This window comes from Moschus berezovskii, chromosome 3 (assembly GCF_049115385.1).
Source record: "Moschus berezovskii isolate FMDL1 chromosome 3, NW_MosBer_1.0, whole genome shotgun sequence".
Lineage (NCBI taxonomy): Eukaryota > Metazoa > Chordata > Mammalia > Artiodactyla > Moschidae > Moschus > Moschus berezovskii.
In genome coordinates, this window is record NC_142462.1 from 49,517,300 (window position 1) to 49,543,921 (window position 26,622).

Consider the following 26,622-nt stretch of genomic DNA (forward strand, 5'->3'; position numbering starts at 1 on the left):
CGAGCGCGCGCGGACCCTGCCACTGCCACTGCAGCTACCATGGATATCAGCTAACAACACACACTCAGGCGCGCGCGCGCTCCCACTCGCACCACGCAGGAGTGGCCCCCGGCATCCCTACTCCCCTTCCCCACCCCCACTCCACCCGCTCACCAGCTCGGCTACCGCTCGCTCAGGCTGCCGCTGCCGCCGCCGCCACCACGACAGCTCTCCTCTGCTGCGGGGCCACAGCCTTGAGTGTCATTCAAGGGACAGCACAACCTCACCCAAGCTCTCCTACCTCTGCCCAGCCGTCCCTGTCATCCTCCCCCTTCCTGGACCACACTCCATCCAAAGAAGAGGGAAAGAACCGAACAGAGAGGAGAGGAAGGCAAAGTCTGCTCTTCTCACCTTTTGGCCCCCTGGCTCCTCCAGCCTCATTCTCTCAGCACCAACTCCCCTAACCCAAAGGAATCCCTCAGGAGCTGAGGCGACTCACCCCACTGCCATGTCCAAAAGCTTGAAAAAGAAAAGCCACTGGACTAGCAAAGTCCATGAGAGTGTCATTGGCAGGAACCCGGAGGGTCAGCTGGGTTTTGAACTGAAGGGGGGCGCCGAGAATGGACAGTTCCCCTACCTGGGAGAGGTGAAGCCGGGCAAGGTGGCCTATGAGAGCGGAAGCAAGTTGGTGTCTGAGGAACTGCTGTTGGAAGTGAATGAGACCCCCGTGGCGGGGCTCACCATCAGGGACGTGCTGGCCGTGATCAAACACTGCAAGGACCCCCTCCGGCTCAAGTGTGTCAAGCAAGGTAAGCGCAGCGGCTGGCTCGGTGCTTTACCAGGAGGCTGGACCGCTCCAGGCGCCGGGGCATCATGGCAGGGTGGGCTAGCGTGTGGAAGGGGGTGTGTTGCGCGACAGTGGGGTGAGGTCGAGCGAGAACCGGCAGAGCAAGTGAGCTTTGCCGGGGCTCAGAATGGGGGGCTCAGTGGGAGGGAGGGGTGGGTTGCGGTGCAGCGTGCAACTTTGTTTGCGCAGTTACCCACTCCCGTTTGGTAGGTGTTCGGCCTTGTCTGACCTCGGCGGTGCCGGCGAGCTCCAGGGGCAATTGAATGTGCGTCAGCCGCATGGCCCGCAATGGATGAAGAGCTTTTAGGGAAGGAAAGAAGGCAGAAACGAAGAAGGGGGGCAGGAAAGAGAGGAAAGAGCAACTTGAGGGTGCAGCGGCATCACCAGCAGGGCGGGGAGGAATAGGGGGTGACAGGACAAACGGAGACCGGCGCCCTCCGTTTCGGTAGCTGTACTGAAGACACCTTGGGGATCCCTGAGCCACTAATTGACAAAGAAGGGAAGGGGCAGGTTGCTTCGGGCGCTTTGACGGGTCTGCCTTAACTTTTTCCCTGTCTCGCTCCTCTGTCCCCCTCCCCCAGCCCACGGTCGTGTCATGTGGGCACCGCGCGTCACGTGCGCACTGACTAACTCGGGAGCTCAACCCGAGCCGGCCCGCGGGAGGCGGCTAGCGAGGAAGGCGCGGCGCAAGCCGCGGGTTCTAGAGTTGGAGGTCGGAGGAGAGACGTGGTTACCGGAATGTTCTTTACTGTGGGGTTGTCTTCATGAGTGGAAGTTCTCTGTGGTCGGACTCCCCTCTGGCTTCGGATTTGGGAGGGGAGGGGGGGCGTGTTTCTAAGAGGAACTGTGTGAAAAAGCCTCCTGGTTTCGACTGAGGATCCGGTCAGCTCCAACCTGGTTTAGAATGAGCCTCCGCTGAAGGCTGATGGGATCTTGCAGAATTCTCGAAACTGTCCTTGCCTGAAGGAAAATGCTGGTCCTGAAGTAGAGAAGAGTGAGACAAAAGTTTCTTGGAAAGAGGACAACTTTAGCTGGAGTAAAATAGTGTATCTTCATTTTCCACATGGGATTGCATAAGTTTTGTAGCTCACATTCACAGTCCTGTGTGACATGTATGTATATGTGTCACAAATCGAAAGATTTGTTGTTGGTGACACATTGTTCCGATTCAAAGATGGACTTGAGCATGTCATTGCCTGCATTTTGAACAACCACTTATTCTCACTGCATGCTCAACTATCAAGAAACACTTGCGGAGGTATGAAACACTCTTAGGGAGATATTCTTGTCTATAAACCACTTTTAAAAATAAGTCAGTGAAAAATGAAACCTCAGGCAAAATTTCTTAAATGTAAATTGCCATACAAAAAAGTTTTAAATGGGGATTCTTGAGATAGGCTAGTGTGAACATTGACTTGTGTGTCGGTCCACAGAGTTAAATACGGTATGAACCTGAAGAATGTGTTTGGTAGGAAGGCAAATAGAGTATCTTACTGTTTTCCAAGATGACATACCAGAGGCTCGAATATAGGCATTAATGTTAGCATATTTGATGTCATGATACTATTTTATAGTAATGGATGTAAATGTGAAGTTCTGGTTTTGAATCCAGAAGTCTATGTCACAATTAATGACCATGCTTTTGCTGACAACAAGGTTGGTATTTGTAGTGGAAAATGGCTGCCAACTTTAAGATATTGTTATTAATAAATTGGACTTATGATTGTAGCCTAATGAGGGAAGTGTTTATCCCACTGTAGTTTGTAATCATGACCACATTTTAATGTACTCATTCTGAGCAAACTGTTTTGAGATGGACCTTCACAGACGGTTGCTCTAGCAGCTAGAAAAGAAAGAAAGGGAGATTTTGGGGGTATTGTCAATCTATTCTATAAAATCAAGTGGAAAGACTTTAACTTGGAAAAGTGAAGGCATGAAAGCTATCATTAAATATTATCCTGTGGTTATGCTATAGGGCAAAAATAAGACAAATCTGTGGAAATTTTTAAAGGGTGAAGTATTTTACTTTTATTAAGATGATTTTAACAGAGCTTTAAAAAAATCTGTGAACTATACTGTGAACTCATTAGCTCCCATAATTGTGAGTGTTTATAGAGGCCAGTGACCGCATGCCATGGATTCTTATGTAAGATGGGTACCTGGACTAGATCTCATGTAAACCCTTCCATGAATTGATCCAAGACGGTCTCAGATATTCAACTTCTATGTTAGGTTTTATTTAGAAGATTATAGTTTTTAGAACTCATGGAGTATAGACATATAATGTGATATATTTGGGGTTCTCTGGTAGCTCAATTGGTAAAGAACCTGCCTGCAATGCAGGAGACCCTGTTCAATTCCTGGGTGGGTAAGATCCGCTGGAGAAGGGATAGGCTACCCACTCCAGTATCCTTGGGCTTCCCTGGTGGCTCAGCTGGTAAATAATCCCCCTGCAAGGTGGGAGACCTGGGTTTGATCCCTGAGTTGGGAAGATCCCCTGGAGAAGGAAAAGGCTACCCACTCCAGTATTCTGGCCTGGAGAATTCTATGGACTGTATAGTCAGTGGGGTCGCAAAGAGTCAGGCATGACTGAATGTGATATATTTAGGGAAAATTTCTTTTCATTTTGTACTAACCTTCAGTTCTGGACTTCACTGGGTCATTGATGATTGATGCTTATAATGATATTTGCAGAACCCCCACAGGAACCTGATTCACCTTCTGAATCTCTGTTAACCAAGAAACAAAAATAATTGCTTCTTTTAGCTTTTGTGGAAAATATATAATCTTTTATAATCTTCCATGAGTGGTGATTCATATGCTATTCCCACGTCGAAATCTCTCTTTCCCTTGTCAAATAATAGATAGGCTTACTTTATCATTGTAAGAAAAGTGAAATTTTCAGAACCTTAGATATAGTGTCTATGTGTTTATTTGGATTTCATTACCGATTTCACGTACTGGAAAAATACATAGAAATTCTTGGGTCTGTAGTTTTATTTCTAGAGATCCAATAAACTAGCATAATTGAAAAACTTAAACATGGTTTGTTTAGCAGTTGTTATTTAGAATATTAATAACTGATTTTTGAATATTCAACACTGTGTATTATATAGAAACTACATACATAATCAGGTAAACTAAGGCAGATTTTGAAAAGAAAAGGAGAAATTTGCATAACAAGAGTGTTTATTAAAAAGTGCACCATATAAAATTGCATTAATCAATTTTTGTTTACATGTTTGGCCAATTTTCCTTTACAGTTCTTTTAAGATTAAATTATCATGGTTTTAAAAGAAGGTAAACTACCAGAATTTTAAGATGCACTAAACAAATAGATGTACTTTTTCTACAAAAATTTAAATGTTTTTAAAGCCATTTTTGAAAACCATTTAATTAAAGAGATTCCCTTTTAAATTTGAACTGCTTTTAATTCACACAGTGATGAGTCATATATGAAAAATGCCATTTATTTTCATATCCTATTATTTTTTATAAACTATGGCTTTTAAGATTATAATAATACATTTTTATCACCAAAATATGTAATTCTAAACTAGTTGTTCTCTTCTGTGATGTCATTAATGCAGTGGATGCAGTTGAAGGAAGTTTCCTGAGTGATTTTGAGGGCTATACTGAAGTGCTAAAGGTTTTTCTGCTTTTTCTTTTAAAATTTGCCCTAATGTTCACTGCAGGCAATTATATAGGCCTTTGTGTCCTACATTCCTTGCTGCTGCATCTAAAACCACATGGGGACCTGCATAGCCTGAACTTATGTTCCCCTTTAGGATCTCACAATGGAAAATAAAAGGCAAAGAATTTTCTAAATTTTCCTATGTAGAAGAAGGGCCAAATAAAACCTTTGAAATTCAGTTCTAGAGAAGCTGTACATTGCTCTCTCTCCTATTGCTCCTTTCAGAAACACCTTCAAAGGAAAGTAGATCCACAGTTATTAAGAGTCATGCTTCTTTTTGACTGATTTCAAGTTAGTATCATAGAGTTAAACCTCTGTGCTTCCTTTGTTTGAAAACCTGAAAACAAATTGTGTCAAATTTTCTCCAAGATTCATTTTCCTCCATAAAAAACTAAGTATGTGAATTTATTGAATTATTTAAGCAATTTGATCAGTTAATTATTTTAGGATAAAGTATCTTTAAATTTTAGGACAAGGTGAATGAATTATCTTTGGGCATAATTTATGGGGGATACTACTATCGTTTTCAATATATTTTTTAATGTACGAAATTTAGATAGTATGATGTTGAATGCTAAATATGACTGTGTGCTTTTTTGTCGTGTTTGATTACTTTTGGGGTGAAACCACAGCTAATGTATTTAAGTGCCACCTTTTCTACTCTTAAGGGCTTCCCAGGTGGTGCTAGTGGTAAAGAATCCGCCTGCTAATGCAGGAGACAAGAGAGACTCAGAGACTCCCTTCAATCCCTGGGTAGGGAAGATCCCCTGGAGTAGGGCATGGCAAGCCACTCCAGTATTCTTGCCTGAAAAATTCCATAGACAGAGGAGCCTGGTGGGCTACAGTCCATAGGGACGCAGAGAGTCAGACACAACAGTGCAAAGCGACTAAGCACTAAGCACATTTCTATACTTAACATTTATATGGTGAAATCTTTTCCCATATTTCTTATGCTCACTTTCCTTTTTAGCTGCTTGAAATTCACACATTCACTCTCACAGTGAGCAAAAAGTTTTCACATTGAACAACCCTGACTGCTTGTAGTCTAAACAATGGCTTTCAAATGCATTGCAGTCCTTGGGTGAATCATTTCTCTGAAGAATTTTGATAGAGTAGCCTTTAAATGTAGTCTCCCAAGTAGATTGTCTGAGTTTGAATCCTGAGTATGCCACTTGGTATTGGCTATATAAACAAGTTATCTAGCCCAGGGTAGTAATAGTATTTTGAGAGTTTTAAATAAGTTATGTATTTAAATGATGTAGTGTCTGGCAGATAATAAGCATTATGTAAGTGTTCATAAATGTGTTTCCAAACATGTTGGTCATTTTGAGCTAGTGAAATGTTTTTAACTTTCAAAGGATTTTGCACTTAATTGAAGACTAACTGAAAAATAGAAAATGATTGACTAATTAGTAGTATGAGTAATTTGCAAGTAGTAATCTTAAAGTTTTCCTATGCTGCTACTGCTGCTGCTAAGTCACTTCAGTCGTGTCCGACTCTGTGTGACCCCATAGACGGCAGCCCATCAGGCTTCCCCGTCCCTGGGATTCTCCAGGCGAGAACACTGGAGTGGGTTGCCATTTCCTTCTCCAATGTGTGAAAGTGAAAAGGGAAAGTGAAGTCTCTCAGTCATGTCTGACTCGTAGCGACCCCATGGATTACAGCCTACCAGGCTCCTCCGTCCATGGGATTTTCTAGGCAAGAGTACTGGAGTGGCTTGCCATTGCCTTCTCCGAAGTTTTCCTATAGAGTAAAATAAATCTTTGAGAAGCATTAATGTGAAAAGTATTGCCATCAAATGGAATGGAACATAATTTCACCTTTTAAAAATAACTCTCACTGATGCCACCTTTTAATATGTAGAGATCTGTTTTATATTTATTTTATACTCTAGCCATAGTTTATTTTCACTCAATAATTTATTTGCTTTGTCCCCGTATCTTATTGAATCATTTACTCTAGGCTTGACAAGCATAGAAATCCTATTATAATTCACTAATTTAAGCTTAGGAATTTATTTTATACTTCTTACATGTGACTGGAGTTAAATACAAGTATCATGTTTTAAGGCAGAACTTTTATTTCTTAGCTAGAAATCACAACCTCATAAAGAAAAGCAATAAAAAACAGAATTAATTCCTATGTGTTCATAGTCAACCATGTAAAATAAAGAAAAATACATCAAATGTCAGCTAAAAGTTTACTTTGCATTTGTGAACATGTCAGCAGCTCAATACGAGTGATTCTTTATATTAACAGTTTCAAGATGAAGCAACCATCAGCCTCCCCCAGTGATTTTACCATTTAAGCTGACTTCCCATTTTAGAATTCAGTAGGAACATTTACCTTGCTGGTCCAGTGTCCAATATTAATTTTAAAAGTATTTCTAAACTACAGTCTGATTATTATGAAAAGCATGGAATAGGGTCTTACAACTTTCTTAGTATTGTGATTGATTATCCCATTCCAGTCCTAGCTCCCTCTCTTTTGTTTACAGGAAGGATGGATACAATATTTATTTAATAAAAGTAAATTATAATTTCTGTTGTATAGATAAGTTAGTAATAGTTTCATAGTTACTGATTTTACATAGGTTTGTATAGGGATATGATCTGTTTAAAACTCAAAATGGTCATATTATTATAGGAAGTTGATAATTGCTTCTGTTATTACATTTCACTGATATGTTACAAACTCGATTAAAAAAGACCCTATTTGGAAATTAATTTTTAAATTAATTTTTAAAAATATTAATTGAAAATTTTAACTTAAGCTTTAGAAATTTGTTTTAAATTTAATAAACAGTACTGTCTGCTTTGGATAGTCTAGCAGTAACAGGAAAAAAATTTCCTTTTTTTGACAACTGATTGAATATTAACTCAGATACATCCAGTGCATCTATTTTCAAAGATAAAGGAGGATGATGAATGCACATTTTAAGTGAGTGATTAGATTTTGTTCAATACTTAACATAATTTTATGGCTTGTTTTGCCTTAGGAAACATTTTTACCTGTAATTGTTACATGAATCCTTGTCAGTCTTTGTGTTATTTTCAGTTATTTTGGTTTACTTAAACATTTTTTTTTTCACATTTAAAATCATGGCAGTCATCATGTATTCAATAATGGCTGCAAATATGTGACAGAAGAAAGTAAACCTTTATAGTGCAAAGTAAACGATATTTTGAAGATATTGATTTCTCTGATGATAAAATTTATGGAATAATTTTTCGAACCTTTTAACTGAGTTTAGTGAAACTCATGCATATGAAATCAGAGATTTTTCTATAAATAGCTATGGGTTTTACTTTTTTCGCTTTCTTTTTTATTTTTCAAATTATGAAATTATGATAACACATACTTTGGCCACCTCATGCGAAGAGTTGACTCACTGGAAAAGACTCTGATGCTGGGAAGGATTGGGGGCGGGAGGAGAAGGGGACGACAGAGAATGAGATGGCTGGATGGCATCACCGACTCAATGGAGATGAGTTTGAGTGAACTCCAGGAGTTGGTGATGGACAGGGAGGCCTGGCGTGCTGTGATTCATGGGGTCGCAAAGAGTCGGACACGACTGAGCGACTAAACTGAACTGAACTGATTATACTTATTATTATACTTAGCTGGAATATATATTAATACAAGAAAGCTGATAGCCGAAGAATCGATGCTTTTGAACAGTGGTGTTGGAGAAGACTCTTGAGAGTCCCTTATACTGCAAGGAGATCAAACCAGTCCATTCTAAAGGAGATCAATCCTGGATGTTCACTGGAGGGACTGATGCTAAAGCTGAAACTCCAATACTTTGGCCACCTCATGCGACGAGTTGACTCACTGGAAAAGACTCTGATGCTGGGAAAGGTTGGGGGCGGAAGGAGAAGGGGACGACGGAGAATGAGATAGCTGGATGGCATCACCAACTCTGTGGACATGAGTTTGAGTGTACTCCGGGAGTTGGTGATGGACAGGGAGGCCTGGCGTGCTGTGATTCATGGGGTCGCGGAGAGTCGGACACGACTGAGCGACTGAACTGAACTGAAGGGTAACGAGTGCTGTAGAAATCTACAGATTTATCTAGCTACATTCTCTAAACTCGTGAAAATCTGAGTTGCTGGATTGCAAGCTAAGCAAGTTTCAGAGATATGAAGTGTCCAGTGTTGCATCTGTGAAGCATTCTGATCAGTCCACAGTTGAAACCACTGTGTCTTTCTTTTCAGTCTGTGCTATAAGGATGTTAAAGCAACTCTTTACTACACACTTTCTTCAAAAAAATAACAAGCATTAATAGAGATAGTAATCTTTCATTATATAATGGATAAATATCATTACATTGGCAACATATTACAAACATATAAATGTATCAAAGTAACGTGCTGTAAACCTCAGATTTACAGGAACTTACATGTCAAATTTATGCTATTAAATAAGTAACAAGACTTAAAGGGTCACAAAAATTGTGGCTTATTTCCAAAAGCACCCTGATCGTGAATAACTGTAATCTTTTCTCTTGGCAACTCATATACTTAGTGGATGACCATTTTATTAAGACTGAGGTCTAAGTAGATAGAAGTTGATTCCTCTTTGGAAGAGCAGGAATGTTATCAAAGATGCTTTTACCCATCTAAAATCTTCCCTCTTAGTATTTCTTCTGAAACATTATCTCTAACATCATCTCATTTTCCTCTTTGGTTGGAAGTACCTTTGCTTTCCTTTTCTTCAGTTCATTTTGGGAGAGTCACTCTAGTGAATAGCAAATTTCTCTGTTCTGCTTTTTTGTGTTCATGAAACGCACCCACACGTGTGTATGAATGCACACACACACACACACACACACACATTTTTGAAATAGTAAAGTTCAATGCCAGTTTTTAAAAGTTATTTTTTGGCCACGCCATGCAGCATGTGGGATCCTAGTTCCCTGACCAGGAATTGCACCCATTACAGTGGAAGTGAGGAGTCTCAACCACTAGACTGCTGGGGAAGTCTCTCAGTGCCAACTTGTAAATTGATAATCCTGGAATGGCATTTATAAATGTAAGAGGACAGTCTGGTTTTAGTGAAAGAGTTACATAAAATTATTCCATGTGTGACAAATCTAGCTGAAAAGCTTGTATTGGCACTCATAAATTTTCAACTATGATTGGTATTTTTAAACCCTTATTAATTATGATAATGAGAGACCTAAAAGACATAATGACATTGAGTGCCCAGATGATCTCTGTATTTCATATATATTAGTTGTTAAGAAATGATAATAGTTTGGTAGTTTGGATTTTAGTCATTTTTATTCACATCACTAAGTGGTTGGTGAGCTAGGATGCCTAAGATAATGCCCTAATGTTAATGTAATATAATGTGATGTAAAGAAAGGACAGAGGTAAGGAGCATGCTTATTCATGAACTTGATAACATATTTACGGAGTAGTTTAAATTGCACTGGTTTAGATGTCTCAGAATAAAATGAGAGGATTGAATCCAACATGCTGTGAGTATATGTGAAAGTTGCTTAGTCTTGTCTGACTCTTTGTGACCCCGTGGACTATACAGTCCATGGAATTCTCCAAGCCAGAATACTGAAGTGGGTAACCTTTCCCTTCTCTAGGGGATCTTCCCAACCCAGGGATCGAACCCAGGTCTCCCACATTGCAGGGGGATTATTTACCAGCTGAGCCACAAGGGAAGCCCAATGAATATTTGATATATTATAATTCTAAAGAATTAATCATTTAAAAATAAGTTAAGTGATTCTTAGATTATAAGTATCTAGTTAAAATACAGGTACTAATGTTGCTTTACTGAGAATTTGAAAATGTCAAGAAAATCCAAGCTTAATTGAGTCCTAAAGGGTTTTGTCATGAAATGGAGAATATGATATTTTGAATTACACTGATGTTTTAATTTAAATCTATTTTTCTTACGTCAAATTAATTTGCTTTGCTTATACCATAAACTTCACTAAAAACAGTTTAAAATTTATGATGTCTTTGATAGCCCAAGCAGTATGCTAACAAACTACTGTGAATCAAAAAATATCTTTTTATATTCTTACATCAAAATTTGTTGAAAATTCTTCATTGTCTAGTATTAAGAGCAACATAAGGCCCTTTATCTTTGGGGAAATTGACTTTTAGCATTGAGTAGTTTTGCTTCTGTTGAGTATGTTTTCAGATAGACTTTATTTATTTATTTTTTAATATTTCTCAACATGTTTTATTTTTTTTAATTAATTAATTAATTTTTTTATTTTACAATATTATATTGGTTGGTTTTGCCATACATTGACATGAATTCGCCCCAGGTGTACATGAGTTCCCCCTCCTGAACCCCCCTCTCACCTCCCTCCTCCCTTTATCCTCCCTCTTGGTCATCCCCGCACACCAGCCCCGAGTATCCTGTAACATGCATTGACCCTGAACTGCTGATTCGTTTCACATATGACAACATACATGTTTCAATGTCATTCTCTCAAATCATCCCACCCTCACCCTCTCCCACAAAGTCCCAAAGACTGTTCGATACAACTGTGTCTCTTTTGCTGTCTCGTATACAGGGTTATAATTCCATCTTTCTAAATTCCATATATATGTGTTAGTATACTGTATTGGTGCGTTTCTTTCTGTCTTATTTCACTCTGTATAATAGGCTCCAGTTTCATCCACCTCATTAGAACTGATTAAAATGCATTCTTTTTAATGGCTGAGTAATACTCCATTGTGTATATGTACCAAAGCTTTCTTATCCATTCGTCTGCAGATGGACATCTAGGTTGCTTCCATGTCCTGGCTATTATAAACAGTGCTGCGATGAACATTGGAGTACATGTGTCTCTTTCAATTCCGGTTTCCTCGGTGTGTATGCCCAGAAGTGCAATTGCTGGATCATATGGCAGTTCTATTTCCAGTCTTTTGAGGAATCTCCACACTGTTCTCCATAGTGGCTGTACTAGTTTGCATTCCCACCAACAGTCTAAGAGGGTTCCCTTCTCTCCACACCCTCTCCAGCATTTATTGCATGTAGACTTTTGGATAGCAGCCATTCTGACTGGTGTGAAATGGTATCTCATTGTGGTTTTGATTTGCATTTCTCTGATTATGAGGGATGTTGAGCATTTTTTCATGTGTTTGTTAGCCATCTGTATGTCTTCTTTGGAGAAATGTCTGTTTAGTTCTTTGGCCCATTTTTTGATTGGGTCATTAATTTTTCTGGAATTGAGCTGCAGGAGCTGCTTGTATATTTTGGAGATTAATCCTTTATCAGTTGCTTCATTTGCTATTATTTTCTCCCATTCTGAAGGCTGTCTTTTCACCTTACTTATAGTTTCCTTTGCTGTGCAGAAGCTTTTGATTTTAATTAGGTCCCATTCATTTATTTTTGCTTTTATTTCCAATATTCTGGGAGGTGGGTCTTGGAGGATCCTGCTGTGATTTATGTTGGAGAGTGTTTTGCCTACGTTCTCCTCTAGGAGTTTTATAGTTTCTGGTCTTACATTTAGCTCTCTAATCCATTTTGAGTTTATTTTGGTGTATGGTGTTAGGAAGTGTTCTAGTTTCATTCTTTTACAAGTGGCTGACCAGTTTTCCCAGCACAACTTGTTAAAGAGACTGTCTTTTCTCCATTTTATATTCTTGCCTCCTTTGTCAAAGATAAGGTGTCCATAGGTGCGTGGATTTATCTCTGGGCTTTCTATTTTGTTCCATTGATCAATATTTCTGTCTTTATGCCAGTACCATACTGTCTTGATGACTGTGACTTTGTAGTAGAGCCTGAAGTCCGGCAGGTTAATTCCCCCAGTTCCATTCTTCTTCCTCAAGATTGCTTTGACTATTCGAGGTTTTTTGTATTTCCATATAAATTGTGAGATTATTTGTTCTAGTTCTGTGAAAAATATTGTTGGTAGCTTGATAGGGATTGCATTGAATGTATAAATTACTTTGGGTAGTATACTCATTTTCACAATATTTATTCTTCCAATCCTCGACATGGTATATTTCTCCATCTATTAGTGTCCTCTTTGATTACTTTCACTAGTGTTTTATAGTTTTCTATGTACAAGTCTTTTGTTTCCTTAGGTAGATATATTCCTAAGTATTTAATTCTTTTCATTGCAACAGTGAATGGAATAGTTTCCTTAATTTCTCTTTCTATTTTCTCAATATTAGTGTATAGGAATGCAAGGGATTTCTGTGTGTTGATTTTATATCCTGCAACGTTACTGTAATCATTGATTAGCTCTAGTAGTTTTCTGGTAGAGTCTCTAGGGTTTTCTGTGTAGAGGATCATGTCATCAGCGAACAGTGAAAGCTTTACTTCTTCTTTTCCAATTTGTATTCCTTTTATGTCTTTTTCTGCTCTGATTGCTGTGGCCAAAACTTCCAGAACTATGTTGAATAGTAGTGGTGAGAGTGGGCACCCTTGTCTTGTTCCTGACTTTAGGGGAAATGCTTTCAGTTTTTCACCATTGAGGATAATGTTTGCTGTGGGTTTGTCATATATAGCTTTTATTATGTTGAGGTATGTCCCTTCTATTCCCACTTTCTGGAGGGTTTTTATCATAAGTGGGTGTTGAATTTTGTCGAAGGCTTTCTCTGCATCTATTGAGATAATCATATGATTTTTATTTTTCAGTTTGTTAATGTGGTGTATTACGTTGATTGATTCGCGGATATTGAAGAATCCTTGCATTCCTGGGATAAAGCCCACTTGGTCATGATGTATGATCTTCTTAATGTGTTGTTGGATTCTGATTGCTAGAATTTTGTTAAGGATTTTTGCATCTATGTTCATCAGTGATATTGGCCTGTAGTTTTCTTTTTTTGTGGGGTCTTTACCAGGTTTTGGGATTAGGGTGATGGTGGCCTCATAGAATGAGTTTGGGAGTTTCCCTTCCTCAGCCATTTTCTGGAAGGGTTTGAGTAGAATAGGTGTTAGCTCTTCTCTAAATTTTTGGTAGAATTCGGCTGAGAAGCCGTCTCGACCTGGGCTTTTGTTTGCTGGGAGATTTTGATTACAGTTTCAATTTCCGTGCTTGTGATGGGTTTGTTCAGATTTTCTATTTCTTCCTGGTTCAGTTTTGGAAAGTTGTACTTTTCTAGGAATTTGTCCATTTCTTCCAGGTTATTCATATTATTGCCATATAATTGCTGATAGTATTCTCTAATAATCCTTTGTATTTCTGTGTTGTCAGTTGTGATCTCTCCATTTTCATTTCTAATTTTATTGATTTGGTTCTTCTCCCTTTGTTTCTTGATGAGTCTGGCTAGTGGTTTGTCAATTTTATTCACCTTCTCAAAGAACCAGCTTTTGGCTTTGTTGATTTTTGCTATGGTCTCTTTTGTTTCTTTTGCATTTATCTCTGCCCTAATTTTTATGATTTCTTTCCTTCTACTGACCCTGGGTTCTTCATTTCTTCCTTTTCTAGTTGCTTTAGATATAGAGTTAGGTTATTTAGTTGACTTTTTTCTTGTTTCTTGAGGTGTGCCTGTATTGCTATGAACTTCCCCCTTAGCACTGCTTTTACAGTGTCCCAGAGGTTTTGGGTTGTTGTGTTTTCATTTTCATTCATTTCTATGCATATTTTGATGTCTCTTTTGATTTCTTCTATAATTTGTTCATTATTCAGCAGCGTGTTGTTCAGTCTCCATATGTTGGCATTTTTAATAGTTATTCTCCTGTAATTGAGATCTAATCTTACTGCATTGTGGTCAGAAAAGATGCTTGGAATGATTTCAATTTTTTTGAATTTACCTAGGCTAGATTTATGACCCAGGATGTGATCTATCCTGGAAAAGGTTCCGTGTGCGCTTGAGAAAAAGGTGAAATTCATTGTTTGGGGGTGAAATATCCTATAGATATCTATTAGGACTAACTGGTCTATTGTATCATTTAAAGATTGTGTTTCCTTGTTAATTTTCTGCTTAGTTGATCTATCCATAGATTTAAGTGGGGTGTTAAAATCTCCCACTATTATTGTGTTATTGTTAATTTCCCCTTTCATACTTGTTAGTAATTGTCTTACATATTGCGGTGCTCCTATGTTGGGTGCATAAATATTTATAATTGTTATATCTTCTTCTTGGATTGATCCTTTGATCATTATGTAGTTTCCTTCTTTGTCTCTTTTCACAGCCTTTGTTTTAAAGTCTATTTTATCTGATATGAGTATTGCTACTCCTGCTTTCTTTTAGTCTCTATTTGCATGGAATATCTTTTTGCAGCCCTTCACTTTCAGTCTGTATGTGTCCCTCGTTTTGAGGTGGGTCTCTTGTCGACAACATATATGGGGGTCTTGTTTTTGTATCCATTCAGCCAGTCTTTGTCTTTTGGTTGGGGCATTCAACCCATTTACGTTTAAGGCAATTATTGATAAGTATGATCCCGTAGCCATTTTCTTTATTGCTTTGGGTTCGAGTTTATACACCCTTTCTGTGTTTCTTGTCTAGAGAAGATCCTTTAGCATTTGTTGGAGAGCTGGTTTGGTGATGCTGAATTCCCTCAGCTTTTGCTTGTCTGTAAAGCTTTTGATTTCTCCTTCATATTTGAATGAGATCCTTGCTGGGTATAGTAATCTGGGCTGTAGGGTATTTTCTTTCATCACTTTAAGTATGTATTGCCATTCCCTTCTGGCCTGAAGAGTTTCTGCTGAAAGATCAGCTGTTATCCTTATGGGAATCCCCTTGTGTGTTATTTGCTGCTTTTCCCTTGCTGCTTTTAATATTTGTTCTTTGTGTTTGATCTTTGTTAATTTGATTAATATGTGTCTTGGAGTATTTCACCTTGGGTTTATCCTGTTGGGGACTCTCTGGGTTTCTTGGACTTGGGTGATTATTTCTTTCCCTATTTATTTTAGGGAAGTTTTCAACTATTATCTCCTCAAGTATTCTCTCATGGTCTTTCTTTTTGTCTTCTTCTTCTGGGACTCCTATGATTCGAATGTTGGAGCATTTAACATTGTCCCAGAGGTCTCTAATATTGTCCTCATTTCTTTTAATTCGTTTTTCTTTTTTCCTCTCTGTTTCATTTATTTCTACAATTCTATCTTCTAGTTCGCTTATCCTGTCTTCTGCCTCTGTTATTCTACTGTTTGTTCCCTCCCGAGTGTTTCTGATCTCATCTATTGCATTATTCATTGTATATTGACTCTTTTTTATTTTTTCTAAGTCCTTATTAAATCTTTCTTCCATCTTCTCAATCCTTTTCTCCAGGTTATTTATCTGTAACTCCATTTTGCTTTCAAGATTTTGAATCATTTTCACCATCAAAATTCGAAATTTTTATCAGGTAAATTCCCTATATCTTCTTCTTTTGTTTGTGTTGGTGGGCAATTATCTTGTTCCTTTACTTGCTGGGTACTTCTCTGCCTCTTCATCTTGCTTATATTGCTTTGCTTGGGGTGGCCTTTCCCTCTTCTTGCAGTTTGTGGAGTTCTCTTTATTATGTAGTTTCTTCGCTGTGTGTGGGGTTGGATGGGTGACTTGTCTGGGTTCACTGGTTAGGGAAGCATGTGTCGGTGTTCTGGTGGGTGGAGCTGGATTTCTTCTCTCTCCTTTCAAAGACAATGGACTGCTTTTCTGGGTGCCTGATGTCCTCTGCCAGTATTCAGAAGTTGTTTTGTGGACTTTACTCCGCGTTCAAATGTTCTTTTGATAAATTTGTGGGGGAGAGAGTGGTCTCGCTGTCTTATCCCTCCGCCATCTTGTTCCTTCCTCCCCAAAACACTGGATTCTTATATTCCACTTGGTCGTGGAGTATCTCTTCCCAGCTGCTCCAGCAAGGCGCAGCTGCTGTACCTTACCTTGGAGGAGGGGTATCTCCTCAAGGCTGCCCCTCCTGCTTTGAATGTGGAGCAGCTCCTCTCGGCCCTCCGGTGCCCAAGCAGCCACCGCCTCTTGGATGTGGTACAGCTCTTCTCCGCCACCGCCCTAACCTTGGGCGCAGGGTAGCTCCTCTCAGCCACGATTCTGCACGTGGTCGGTTGCGCCGGAGCCGGGCTTCTCTCGCGTCTGTGCCGCCGGAGCTGGGCGTCCCTTGCGTCTGCGTCTGAGCCGCTGGAGCCGGGCGTCCCTCGCGTCTGCGTCTGCGCCTCCGGAGCCGGGCGTCCCTCGCGTCTGCGTCTGCGCCGCCGGAGCCGGGCGTCCCTCGCGTCTTCTCAGATAGACTTTAGAAAGTCACAAAGGTATTAGAGACATTGTTGATTGTCCACCTGGGATGCATTTCTTCTTTCCCCATCCCCTCATTCCTTACTGAACAGAATGCCAGTTTTGTTCAACTATCTGCACACTGATGTGATGCTGTGCCACGTGCTTTGTATTATGTCAGCCTTATCCCAAGGGGATGAATTTAAAGTAGTCTAAATCAAACGTGGTAATTCCATCTCTTTGCCAGTGACTGCTTTAGGAAATGGGTTATAACCCAGTTCTAAATAATGAAAAGTAAAGTGAAGCCCTTTGTGGACTTTCTGAGAGACTTAGTTTCTCAAAATAAGATCCAGAACAAGTATATTCATTTTTCTATGAAAGTTGCTATATATGGAGGTGATACCTGGAGCCACTGTATCCATTTTGTGATCCTGAGGAGAAAGACCAAAGGTAGAGAATGGCAGAACTGAGTGACAATCTGAACTGAGTGATGATCTGCTAAAATAATGAGCCCAGAACTACTCCTTTCTTAAGACTTTTTGTTATTGAGCTGACAGTACATAAGATATGTTGAACCATTTGGATTGGGTTTTCTGTTATTTTGAGACCAGTATATAACTGAATTGACAGATATAACTGAAAAATTGTATAAAAATAGCTATTTTATTCCCATTTTATTGTTTTGGGAAGCATTACTAAACATCTTCAGAAACAGAAGTCTATTTGGAGAATAAACCAAGATATATATTCTTGTTACACAAATTCATTCAATTTCTAGGTGTGTCTCCAATACCTCGCTCAGTTCTATCTGGTTGGACCTCTGTTTTAAATTCCAGAAAATTATAAACATTCAGAAGTAAAATATGTGGAACACAAAGTTATTTTAACATTATCCAAAATAGAACAAAATCAAGAAAATAAATCAACTACAAAAATATACCCACCAATGCATGCCAGAAACAACTTGAAATATTTTTTGAATTATATAATGTTTACAAATGTCTATACCATTGATCCAGGAGTATAAAATTGTAAACTGACTCATCAGAAATGTTTCAGTACCATTTTTCTAGAGCTAGAATTCATCTAGTTATTATTTCAGTTCAGTCCAGTCATTCAGTTGTGTCCGACTCTTTGTCACCCCATGGACTGCAGCATGCCAGGTTTCACTGTCCATCCCCAAACCCCGGAGCTTACTCAAAGTCATGTCCATCCAGTCAGTGATGCCATCCAACCACCTCATCCTCTGTCGTACCCTTCTCCTCCTGCCCTCAATCTTTCCCAGCATCAGGGTCTTTTCCAATGAGTCAGTCCTTCCCATCAGGTGGTCAAAGTATTGGAATTTCAACTTCAGCATCAGTCCTTCCAATCAATATTCAACATTGATTTCCTTTAGGATTGACTGGTTTGATCTCCTTGCAGTCCAAGGGACTCTCAAGAGTCTTCTCCAATATCACAGTTCAAAAGCATCAATTCCTCAGCACTCAGCTTTCTTTATAGTCCAACTCTCACATCCATACATGACTACTGGAAAAACCATAGCCTTGACTAGATGGACCTTTGTTGACAAAGTAATGTCTCTGCTTTTTAATATGCTGTCTAGGTTGGTCATAACTTTTCTTTCAAGGAGCAAGTGTCTTTTAATTTCATGGCTGCAGTCACCATCTGCAGTGATTTTGGAGCACCCAAAAACAAAGTCTGTCACTATTTCCATTGTTTCCCCATCGATTTGCCATGAAGTGATGCGACCTGGGAAATAGATGGAAAAACAGTGGAGACAGTGTCAGACTTTATTTTTTGGGGCTCCAGAATCACTGCAGATGCTGATTGCAGCCAAGAAATTAAAAGACGCTTACTCCTTGGAAGGAAAGTTATGACCAACCTAGATAGTATATTAAAAAGCAGAGACATTACTTTGCCAACCAAGGTCCGTCTAGTCAAGTCTATGGTTTTTCCCGTGGTCATGTATGGATGTGAGAGTTGGACTATGAAGAAGGCTGATCGCCGAAGAATTGATGCTTTTGAACTGTGGTGCTGGAGAAGACTCTTGAGAGTCCCTTGGACTGCAAGGAGATCCAACCAGTCCATTCTAAAGGAGATCAATCCTGGGTGTTCATTGGAAGGACTGATGCTAAAGCTGAAACTCCAGTACTTTGGCCACCTCATGTGACGAGTTGACTCACTGGAAAAGACGCTGATGCTGGGAAGGATTGGGGGTGGGAGGAGAAGGGTACGACAGAGAATGAGATGGCTGGATGGCATTACCGACTCTGTGGACATGAGTTTGAGTGAACTCCGGGAGTTGGTGATGGACAGGGAGGCCTGGTGTGCTGTGATTCATGGGGTCGCAGAGAGTCGTACACGACTGAGTGACTGAACTGAACTGAACTGAACTGATGGGACCAGATGCCATGATCTTAGTTTTCTGAGTGTTGAGTTTTAAGCCAGACTTTTCGCTCTCCTCTTTCACTTTCATCAAGAGGCTCTTCAGCTCCTCTTTGCTTTCTGCCATAAGGGTGGTGTCATCTGCATACCTGAGGTTATTGATATTTCTCCCAGCAATCTTGATTCCAGCTTGTTCTTCATCCATCCCAGCGTTTCTCATGGTGTACTCTGCGTAGAAGTTAAATAAGCAGGGTGACAATATACAGCCTTGATGTACTCCTTTCCCAGTATGAACCAGTCTGTTGTTCCATGTCCAGTTCTAACCTTCTTAACCTGCATACAGATTTCTCAGGAGGCAGGTAAGGTGCTCTGGTAGTCCCAGCTTTTTAATAATTTTCCACATTTTATTGTGATCCACACAGTCAAAGGCTTTGGCATAGTCAATAAAGCAGAAATAGATGTTTTTCTGGAACTCTATTGCTTTTTGGCAATTTGATCTCTGGTTCTTCTGCCTTTTCCAAATCCAGCTTGAACATCTGGAAGTTCATGGTTCACATAATGTTGAAGCCTGGTTTGGAGGATTTTGAACATTACTTTTCTAGCATGTGAGATGAGTGCGATTGTATGGTAATTTGAGCATTCTTTGGTATTGACTTTCTTTGGGAATGGAATGAAAACTAACCTTCTCCAGTCCTGTGGCCACTGCTGAGTTTTCCAAAGGTGCTTGCATATTGAGAGCAGCACTTTCACAGCATCATCTATTAGGATTTGAAATAGCTCAGCTGGAATTCCATCACCTCCACTAGCTTTGTTCATAGTGATGCTTCCTAAGGCCCACTGGACTCTGCATTCCAGGAATGTCTGGATCTAGGTGAGTGATCACACCAGCATGGTTATCTGGGTCATGAAGATTTTCTTTGTATAGATTTTCTGTGTATTCTTGCCACCTCTTCTTAATATCTTCTGCTTCTGTTAAGTCCATAACATTTCTCTCCTTTATTGTGCCCATCTTTGCATGAAAATTTCCCTTGGTATCTCTAGTTGTCTTGAAGAGATCTCTAGTTTTTCCCATTCTATCGTTTTCCTCTGTTTCTTTGCACTGATGACTGAGGAAGGCTTTCTTTGGAACTCTGCATTCAGATGGGTATATCTTTCTTTTGCCTTTAGCTTCTCTTCTTTTCTCATCTATTTTTAAGGCCTCCTTAGACATTCATTTTGCCTTTATGCTTTTCTTTTTCTTGGGGATGGTCTTGATCACTGCCTCCGTACAATGTCATGAACCTCGTCCATAATTCTTCAGCTACTCTATCAGATCTCATCCCTTGAATCTATTTGTCACTCCCTTTGTATAATCATAAGAGATTTGATTTAAGTCATACCTGAATGGTCTATTGGTTTTCCCTTGTTTCTTCAGTTTAAGTTTGTATTTGGAATAAGGAGTTCATAATCTGAGCCACAGTCAGCTCCCGGTCTTGTTTTTCCGATCACATGGACCACAGCCTTGTCTAGTTCAGTGAAACCATGAGACATGCTGTGTAGGGCCACCCAAGATGAATGGGTCATGGCAGAAAGTTCTGAAAAAACGTGGTCTCCTGGATAAGGGAATGGCACACCACTTCAGTATTCTTGCCTTGAAAACCCCATGAAAAGTACGAAAAGGCAAAAACATATACCAGGTTGGTAGGTAATGGCACCCCACTCCAGTGCTCTTGCCTGGAAAATCCCATGGACGGAGGAGCCTGGTGGGCTACAGTCCATGGGGTCGCTACGAGTCAGACATGACTGAGCGACTTCACTTTCACTTTTCACTTTCACACATTGGAGAAGGAAAAGGCAACCCACTCAAGTGTTCTTGCCTGGAGAATCCCAGGGACAGGGGAGCCTGGTGGGCTGCCGTCTATGGGGTCACACAGAGTCGTACACGACTGAAGTGACTTAGCAGCAGCAGCAGCAGCAGGTGTCCCATATACTACTGGAGAACAGTGAAGAAACAACTCCAGAAAGAATGAAGAGACAGAGCCAAAGCAAAAACAACAGCCAGTTGTGGATGTTACTTGTGATGGAAGTAAAGTCCTAGGCTGTAAAGAACAACATTGCATAGGAACCTGGAGTGTTAGGTCCATGAATCAAGGTAAATTAGAAGTGGTGAAATAGGAGATTGCAAGCATGAACATCAACATTTTAGGAATCAGTGAACTAAAATGGGTTGGAATGGGTGAATTTAACTCATACGACCTTATATCTACTACTGTGGGCAAGAATCCCTTAGAAGAAATGGAGTAGACCTCGTAGTCAATGAAAGATTCCGAAATGCAGTTTTGGGTGCAATCTCAAAAATGACTGAATGATCTCTGTTCATTTCCAAGGCAAACCATTCAGTATCAAATTAATCCAAGTCTATTCCCCAACCAGTAATGCCGAAGAAAGTGAAGTTGAACAGTTCTATGAAGACCTACAAGAGCTTCTAACACCCAAGACAGATGTTCTTTTCATTATAGGGGACTGGAATGCAAAAGTAAGTTATTATTTAGAGAACATTTATTGGTAACCTATTCTCTATCTGACATTGAACTAGAGACTGGTGACAAAAAGATGAATATGACTTCATTAAGACATCATCTACATCTTCAAGTAGTTCATCCTGTGGTAAATGTATGTGGCCTAATTTAAAAAGCATTAAGAAGAAGGTTCTTTCATCTTTTAAAGATAGCATCCATTATGTAATCAGAATAAAAGGTAAGGAAAAACATTTTGGAGAAGAAATATAAAATAAAAGGAAGAAATATGGAGTAAATATAGAGAAGAAATATAGGAGTCCTTAGTATTCTACAACATTGATTACAGTTCAGATAGTTGCATAAACTCTGTATATGTTTTAATGTTGTACTATGTTCTAGGCACTGTGCTAGACAGAGGCTATAGTAAGGTGTGTAGCTCTTGATCCTGTGCCAGAAATTTCATAGTGTAGTATATAGTTAAGAGCACAGACCTTTGCAGACAGACAAGTGTGGATTCCACTCACAGCTTTACTCTTCATGCTAGTTGTGAATTGAACAAATTATTTTACATCTCTATATCAGTTCCATCCTTTGTAAAAATAGGTAACATTACCAACTTCAGTTCAGTTCAGTTCAGTTCAGTCGCTCAGTCGTGTCCGACTCTCCGCGACCCCATGAATCACAGCACACCAGGCCTCCCTGTCCATCACCAACTCCCGGAGTTCACTCAAACTCATGTCCACAGAGTCGGTAATGCCATCCAGCCATCTCATTCTCTGTCGTCCCCGTCTCCTCCCACCACCAATCCCTCCCAGCATCAGAGTCTTTTCCAGTGAGTCAACTCATCGCATGATGTGGCCAAAGTATTGGAGTTTCAGCTTTAGCATCAGTCCTTCCAATGAACACCCAGGATTGATCTCCTTTAGAATGGACTGGTTGGATCTCCTTGCAGTTCAAGGGACTCTCAAGAGTCTTCTCCAACACCACAGTTCAAAAGCATCAATTCTTCAGCGATCAGCTTTCTTCACAGTCCAACTCTCACATCCATACATGACCACAGGAAAAACCATAGCCTTGACTAGATGGACCTTTGTTGGCAAAGTATTGTCTCTGCTTTTTAATATACTATCAAGGTTGGTCATAACTTTCCTTCCAAGGAGTAAGCGTCTTTTAATTTCATGGCTGCAGTCAGCATCTGCAGTGATTTTGGAGCCCAAAAATATAAAGTCTGACACTGTTTCCACTGTTTTTCCATCTATTTCCCATGAAGTGATGGGACCAGATGCCATGATCTTTGTTTTCTGAATGTTGAGCTTCAAGCCAACCTTTTCACTCTCCTCTTTCACTTTTATCAAGAGGCTTTTGAGTTCCTCTTCACTTTCTGCCGTAAGGGTGATGTCATCTGCATATCTGAGGTTATTGATATTTCTCCCGGCAATCTTGATTCCAGCTTGTGCTTCTTTCAGCCCAGTGTTCCTCATGATGTACTCTGCATGTAAGTTAAATAAGCAAGGTGACAATATACAGCCTTGACATACTCCTTTTCCTATTTGGAACCAATCTGTTGTTCCTTTGCACAAATGTTATGAGGAATAAATGTTGTAATACCTATAGTATGCTTAGCCTCAGGCCTGGAGTATAGTATAGGCTCAATATTATATATATAATATGTATGTATATATGTCACATCTGTATTGTTTGATATTATTATAGTTATCATATATACTGCATATTAATGTTCAGTTTTATTTAACAGCTACTATAAAAAGAATTTTGAATGCAATAAATATTTCAGAAGACCTTTGCTTGGGAGAAGGGTATTTGGTCTCTCCTGAGATTCCAAGCAACAGTTCATGGGAAAGAGAATACTTGAGTAGGGGATCACATGAAGAGAGTAGGAGGATTCTTCTAGAGAAAAAGGCAAAGCATCATTTATACTGAGGGTTTCTAGGAGAGTTTTAATCAAGACTAAGTACTGAAGTATCAAATTTAATACAGGCAGTAGTAATAAATGAGCTAGATTGATTAGATACGGGCTAATCCATTGTTGAGAACTGAATGGTGAGACACTGGGTATTACTGTGAATAGTATTATTAATGTTGTCATCAATGGAAAACATATGCAGTGTTTACTATATGTTAGGTAGAGTACTAAAGACTTTAAGTAAATGTTAATTGATTTAACCTCCATAAGGTAGGTACCACTTGGCAGATAAGAAAATGACCCCAGAGAAATGAAGAAACTTGCCCAAAGCCACGGAACAATTAACAGAACCACGGTTTAACCTAGGAAGTGCACTTAACCACTATTCTAGCTTGCCTTTCTGTATTAGAAAGGTTTTAAGGACAGAACTGACAGGATCATATTTGTGCATTGTTTTCCCAGTGAGGACATCACTGTAGACAACATTTCATGGAGCACATATAAAATAATGAAGAGACTTGATTGAAAGAGGTTGAAGATAGAGGCAGGAAGACCATTAAGGAGGCTATAGATTTACCCAGAGGAGAGGTTTTAAAGTCTTGAACTATAATAATTAGGGTAGGAATGGGAAAGAGTGGACTAAGTCTAAAAAAATGTGATTGGTAAAATTGTCAGTACACGTGATTACAGGGGGATGAAGAGGAAGGTATCTTGCTGACTTTCTGGTTTCTATTAGGTGGTGCCAAACATTAAAGAGACTGGTGGCAAGGAGTAGATTTGGGGATAAGGTAATTACAATTGGGATATATTTAATGTGAGATGCCCAGAAAGAATTCAAGTGGTAGACATCTGAATATCCCAAGTCTTAAATTCAGAAGAGTGGGTGGGGCTGAATTTGTAATTTAGTGAATATGAAATTATCCAATGAGAGAATATAAAGGCAAAATCGAACAAAGAAACACTGTAACATTTATGTTTGCGAAGTCAGGGATCCCAGGAAGGAAACTAAGACTCTTATTGGAGAAGTCTTAACACAGAGTGAGTGATCACAACAAAATGTTTGAACACAACAAAAATGTTTAGAAAGATGTATGTCCGTGACATTTTCATTGCATTTGGCAAAAATGGAGATCAACTTTGCTTGGTGTCGCTTCAGTGGAGTGAGTGTTACAGAAGAGTTAGATGTCACAGGTTTGAGAGTGAATAGAGAGTAAGAATGGAGAAGGCAATGGCACCGTACTCCAGTACTCTTGCCTGGAAAATCCCAGGGACGGAGGAGACTGGTAAGCTGCAGTCCATGGGGTCATGAAGAATCAGACAGGACTGAGCGACTTCACTTTCACTTTTCGCTTTCATGCATTGGAGAAGGAAATGGCAACCCACTCCAGTGTTCTTGCCTGGAGAATCCCAGGGACGAGGGAGCCTGATGGGCTGCTGTCTATGGGGTCGCACAGAGTCAGACACGATTGAAGCTTCTTAGCAGCAGCAGCAGCAACAGAAAGTAAGAAAATGGAAATAGCACATGCATTCCACTACTTCAGGAAATCTGTTAGGAGGAAGGGTAATGGACAGTTATGTATCTAGGACATGCATTTTAAGAGAAATAGAAGTGTTTGTGTGTGTTATGACAGAAGAGACATGAGCTTGAATTTTTGTATTTGTCACATATATATGTTATTTCGTCAATAAAAATATTCTATCAAATTAAGTACCTTTGATTGATTAATTGGATAAATAATTATTCATTATACTTCTGTTTTGTATCATGCTTAAGCTAAGTCTTGGCATTAAAATAATAATGGTGAGAACCTACCTTCCAAGGATACAGAGTAGAAGGAGAAAACAATCATGTACAAAGCTAGCTTTGAAACGCTGAGTTTAGTGGAATGGTACAGAAATAAATATACTGCTTTTAGAGCACACGGGAAAGAAAGGAAGCAGAGGAATACAATATAAGAAGTCTGGATCCTGGAGTAAGAGGATGTAATTGGATTCCAGTCCCAAGTTTGTTGCTATCATGCCCTTAAGGGCCATTAACTTCCTCTGAGCCTTGGTCTCCTTATATATTACAGAATGGTGTTAGAATCAAAAAAGGCAATGTGTATATGGAAATGTTTTCTAAAACTTTAGTGTTGCTTAGTTGGAAACCTAATTACTTAAGAAATGGAAGATCACTGAGAGTGTGTGGTGGTGGTGGTGGTGGAGGGGGTACCTCACAGGATAAGGGATGTTTGAAATAGGCTCTAATGCATGAGTGGGAAGTGGGGAGGTGTAGAAAGTGAGAGAAGAACATGAACAAAGGCGGGAGAGGGTGAAAGTGACTCTCCTATGCAGAGAAGTAAATACAGATCAGTGAGGCTAGTGAAAGGGTAGCTGAGTAAACTTGTTATTAAGCAAGGATTTTTCCAGAAATTTAGATTCATATCAGGGAAAGTCTTAAATGAAAACCAAAGGAGTTTGGACATTATTCCCTAGGTAAGTAAAGGCACTGAAGGCATTTGAACAAGGGAAAAGCATAATCAAAGTGGTTGGAATTTTTGTTTTTGTTTTATGAAGGGTGAGGGCAGAGAGGAAATTTGGCTTGAGGTATGCATTGAGAGGGGCTTCCCTGGTAGCTCAGCTGGTAAAGAATTTGCCTGCAATGCGGGAGATCCCAGTTCAATTCCTGGGTCAGGAAGGTCTGCTGGAGAAGGGATAGGCTACCCACTCCAGTATTCTTGAGCTTCCCTGGTGGTTCAGCTGGTAAAGAATTTGCCTGCAATGCGGGAGACCCCAGTTCAATTCCTGGGACAGGACGGTCTGCTGGAGAAGGTATAGGCTACCCATTCCAGTATTCTTGAGCTTCCCTGGTGGTTCAGCTGGTAAAGAATTTGCCTGCAATGCAGGACACCCCAGTTCAATTCCTACGACAGGAAGGTCTGCTGGAGAAGGGATAGGCTACCCACTCCAGTATTCTTGAGCTTCCCTGGTGGCTCAGCTGGTAAAGAACCCACCTACAATGCAGCAGACCTGGATGCAATGCCTGGTTTGGGAAGATCCCCTGGAGAAGAAAAAGGCTACCCACTCCAGTATTCTGGCCTGGAGAAGTCCATGGACTGTGTAGTCACAAAAAATCGGACGTGACTGAGTGATTTTCACCTTCACTTGTCGAGAGGAGAGGA

General features: G+C 39.9%; 1 protein-coding gene across 1 annotated transcript in view; it reads left to right on the forward strand.

Moving 5' to 3' along the window:
- The first annotated feature begins 30 nt into the window (after window positions 1-30).
- The window catches only part of MAGI2 (membrane associated guanylate kinase, WW and PDZ domain containing 2), a 1,553,247-nt gene continuing 1,526,655 nt past the window's right edge, over window positions 31-26,622 (forward strand). Inside the window, exon 1 of the mRNA XM_055420681.2 lies at window positions 31-788. Coding sequence (XP_055276656.1) covers window positions 488-788 — 301 coding nt within the window. The 5' untranslated portion in view covers window positions 31-487. The remainder of the gene's footprint in view (window positions 789-26,622) is intronic.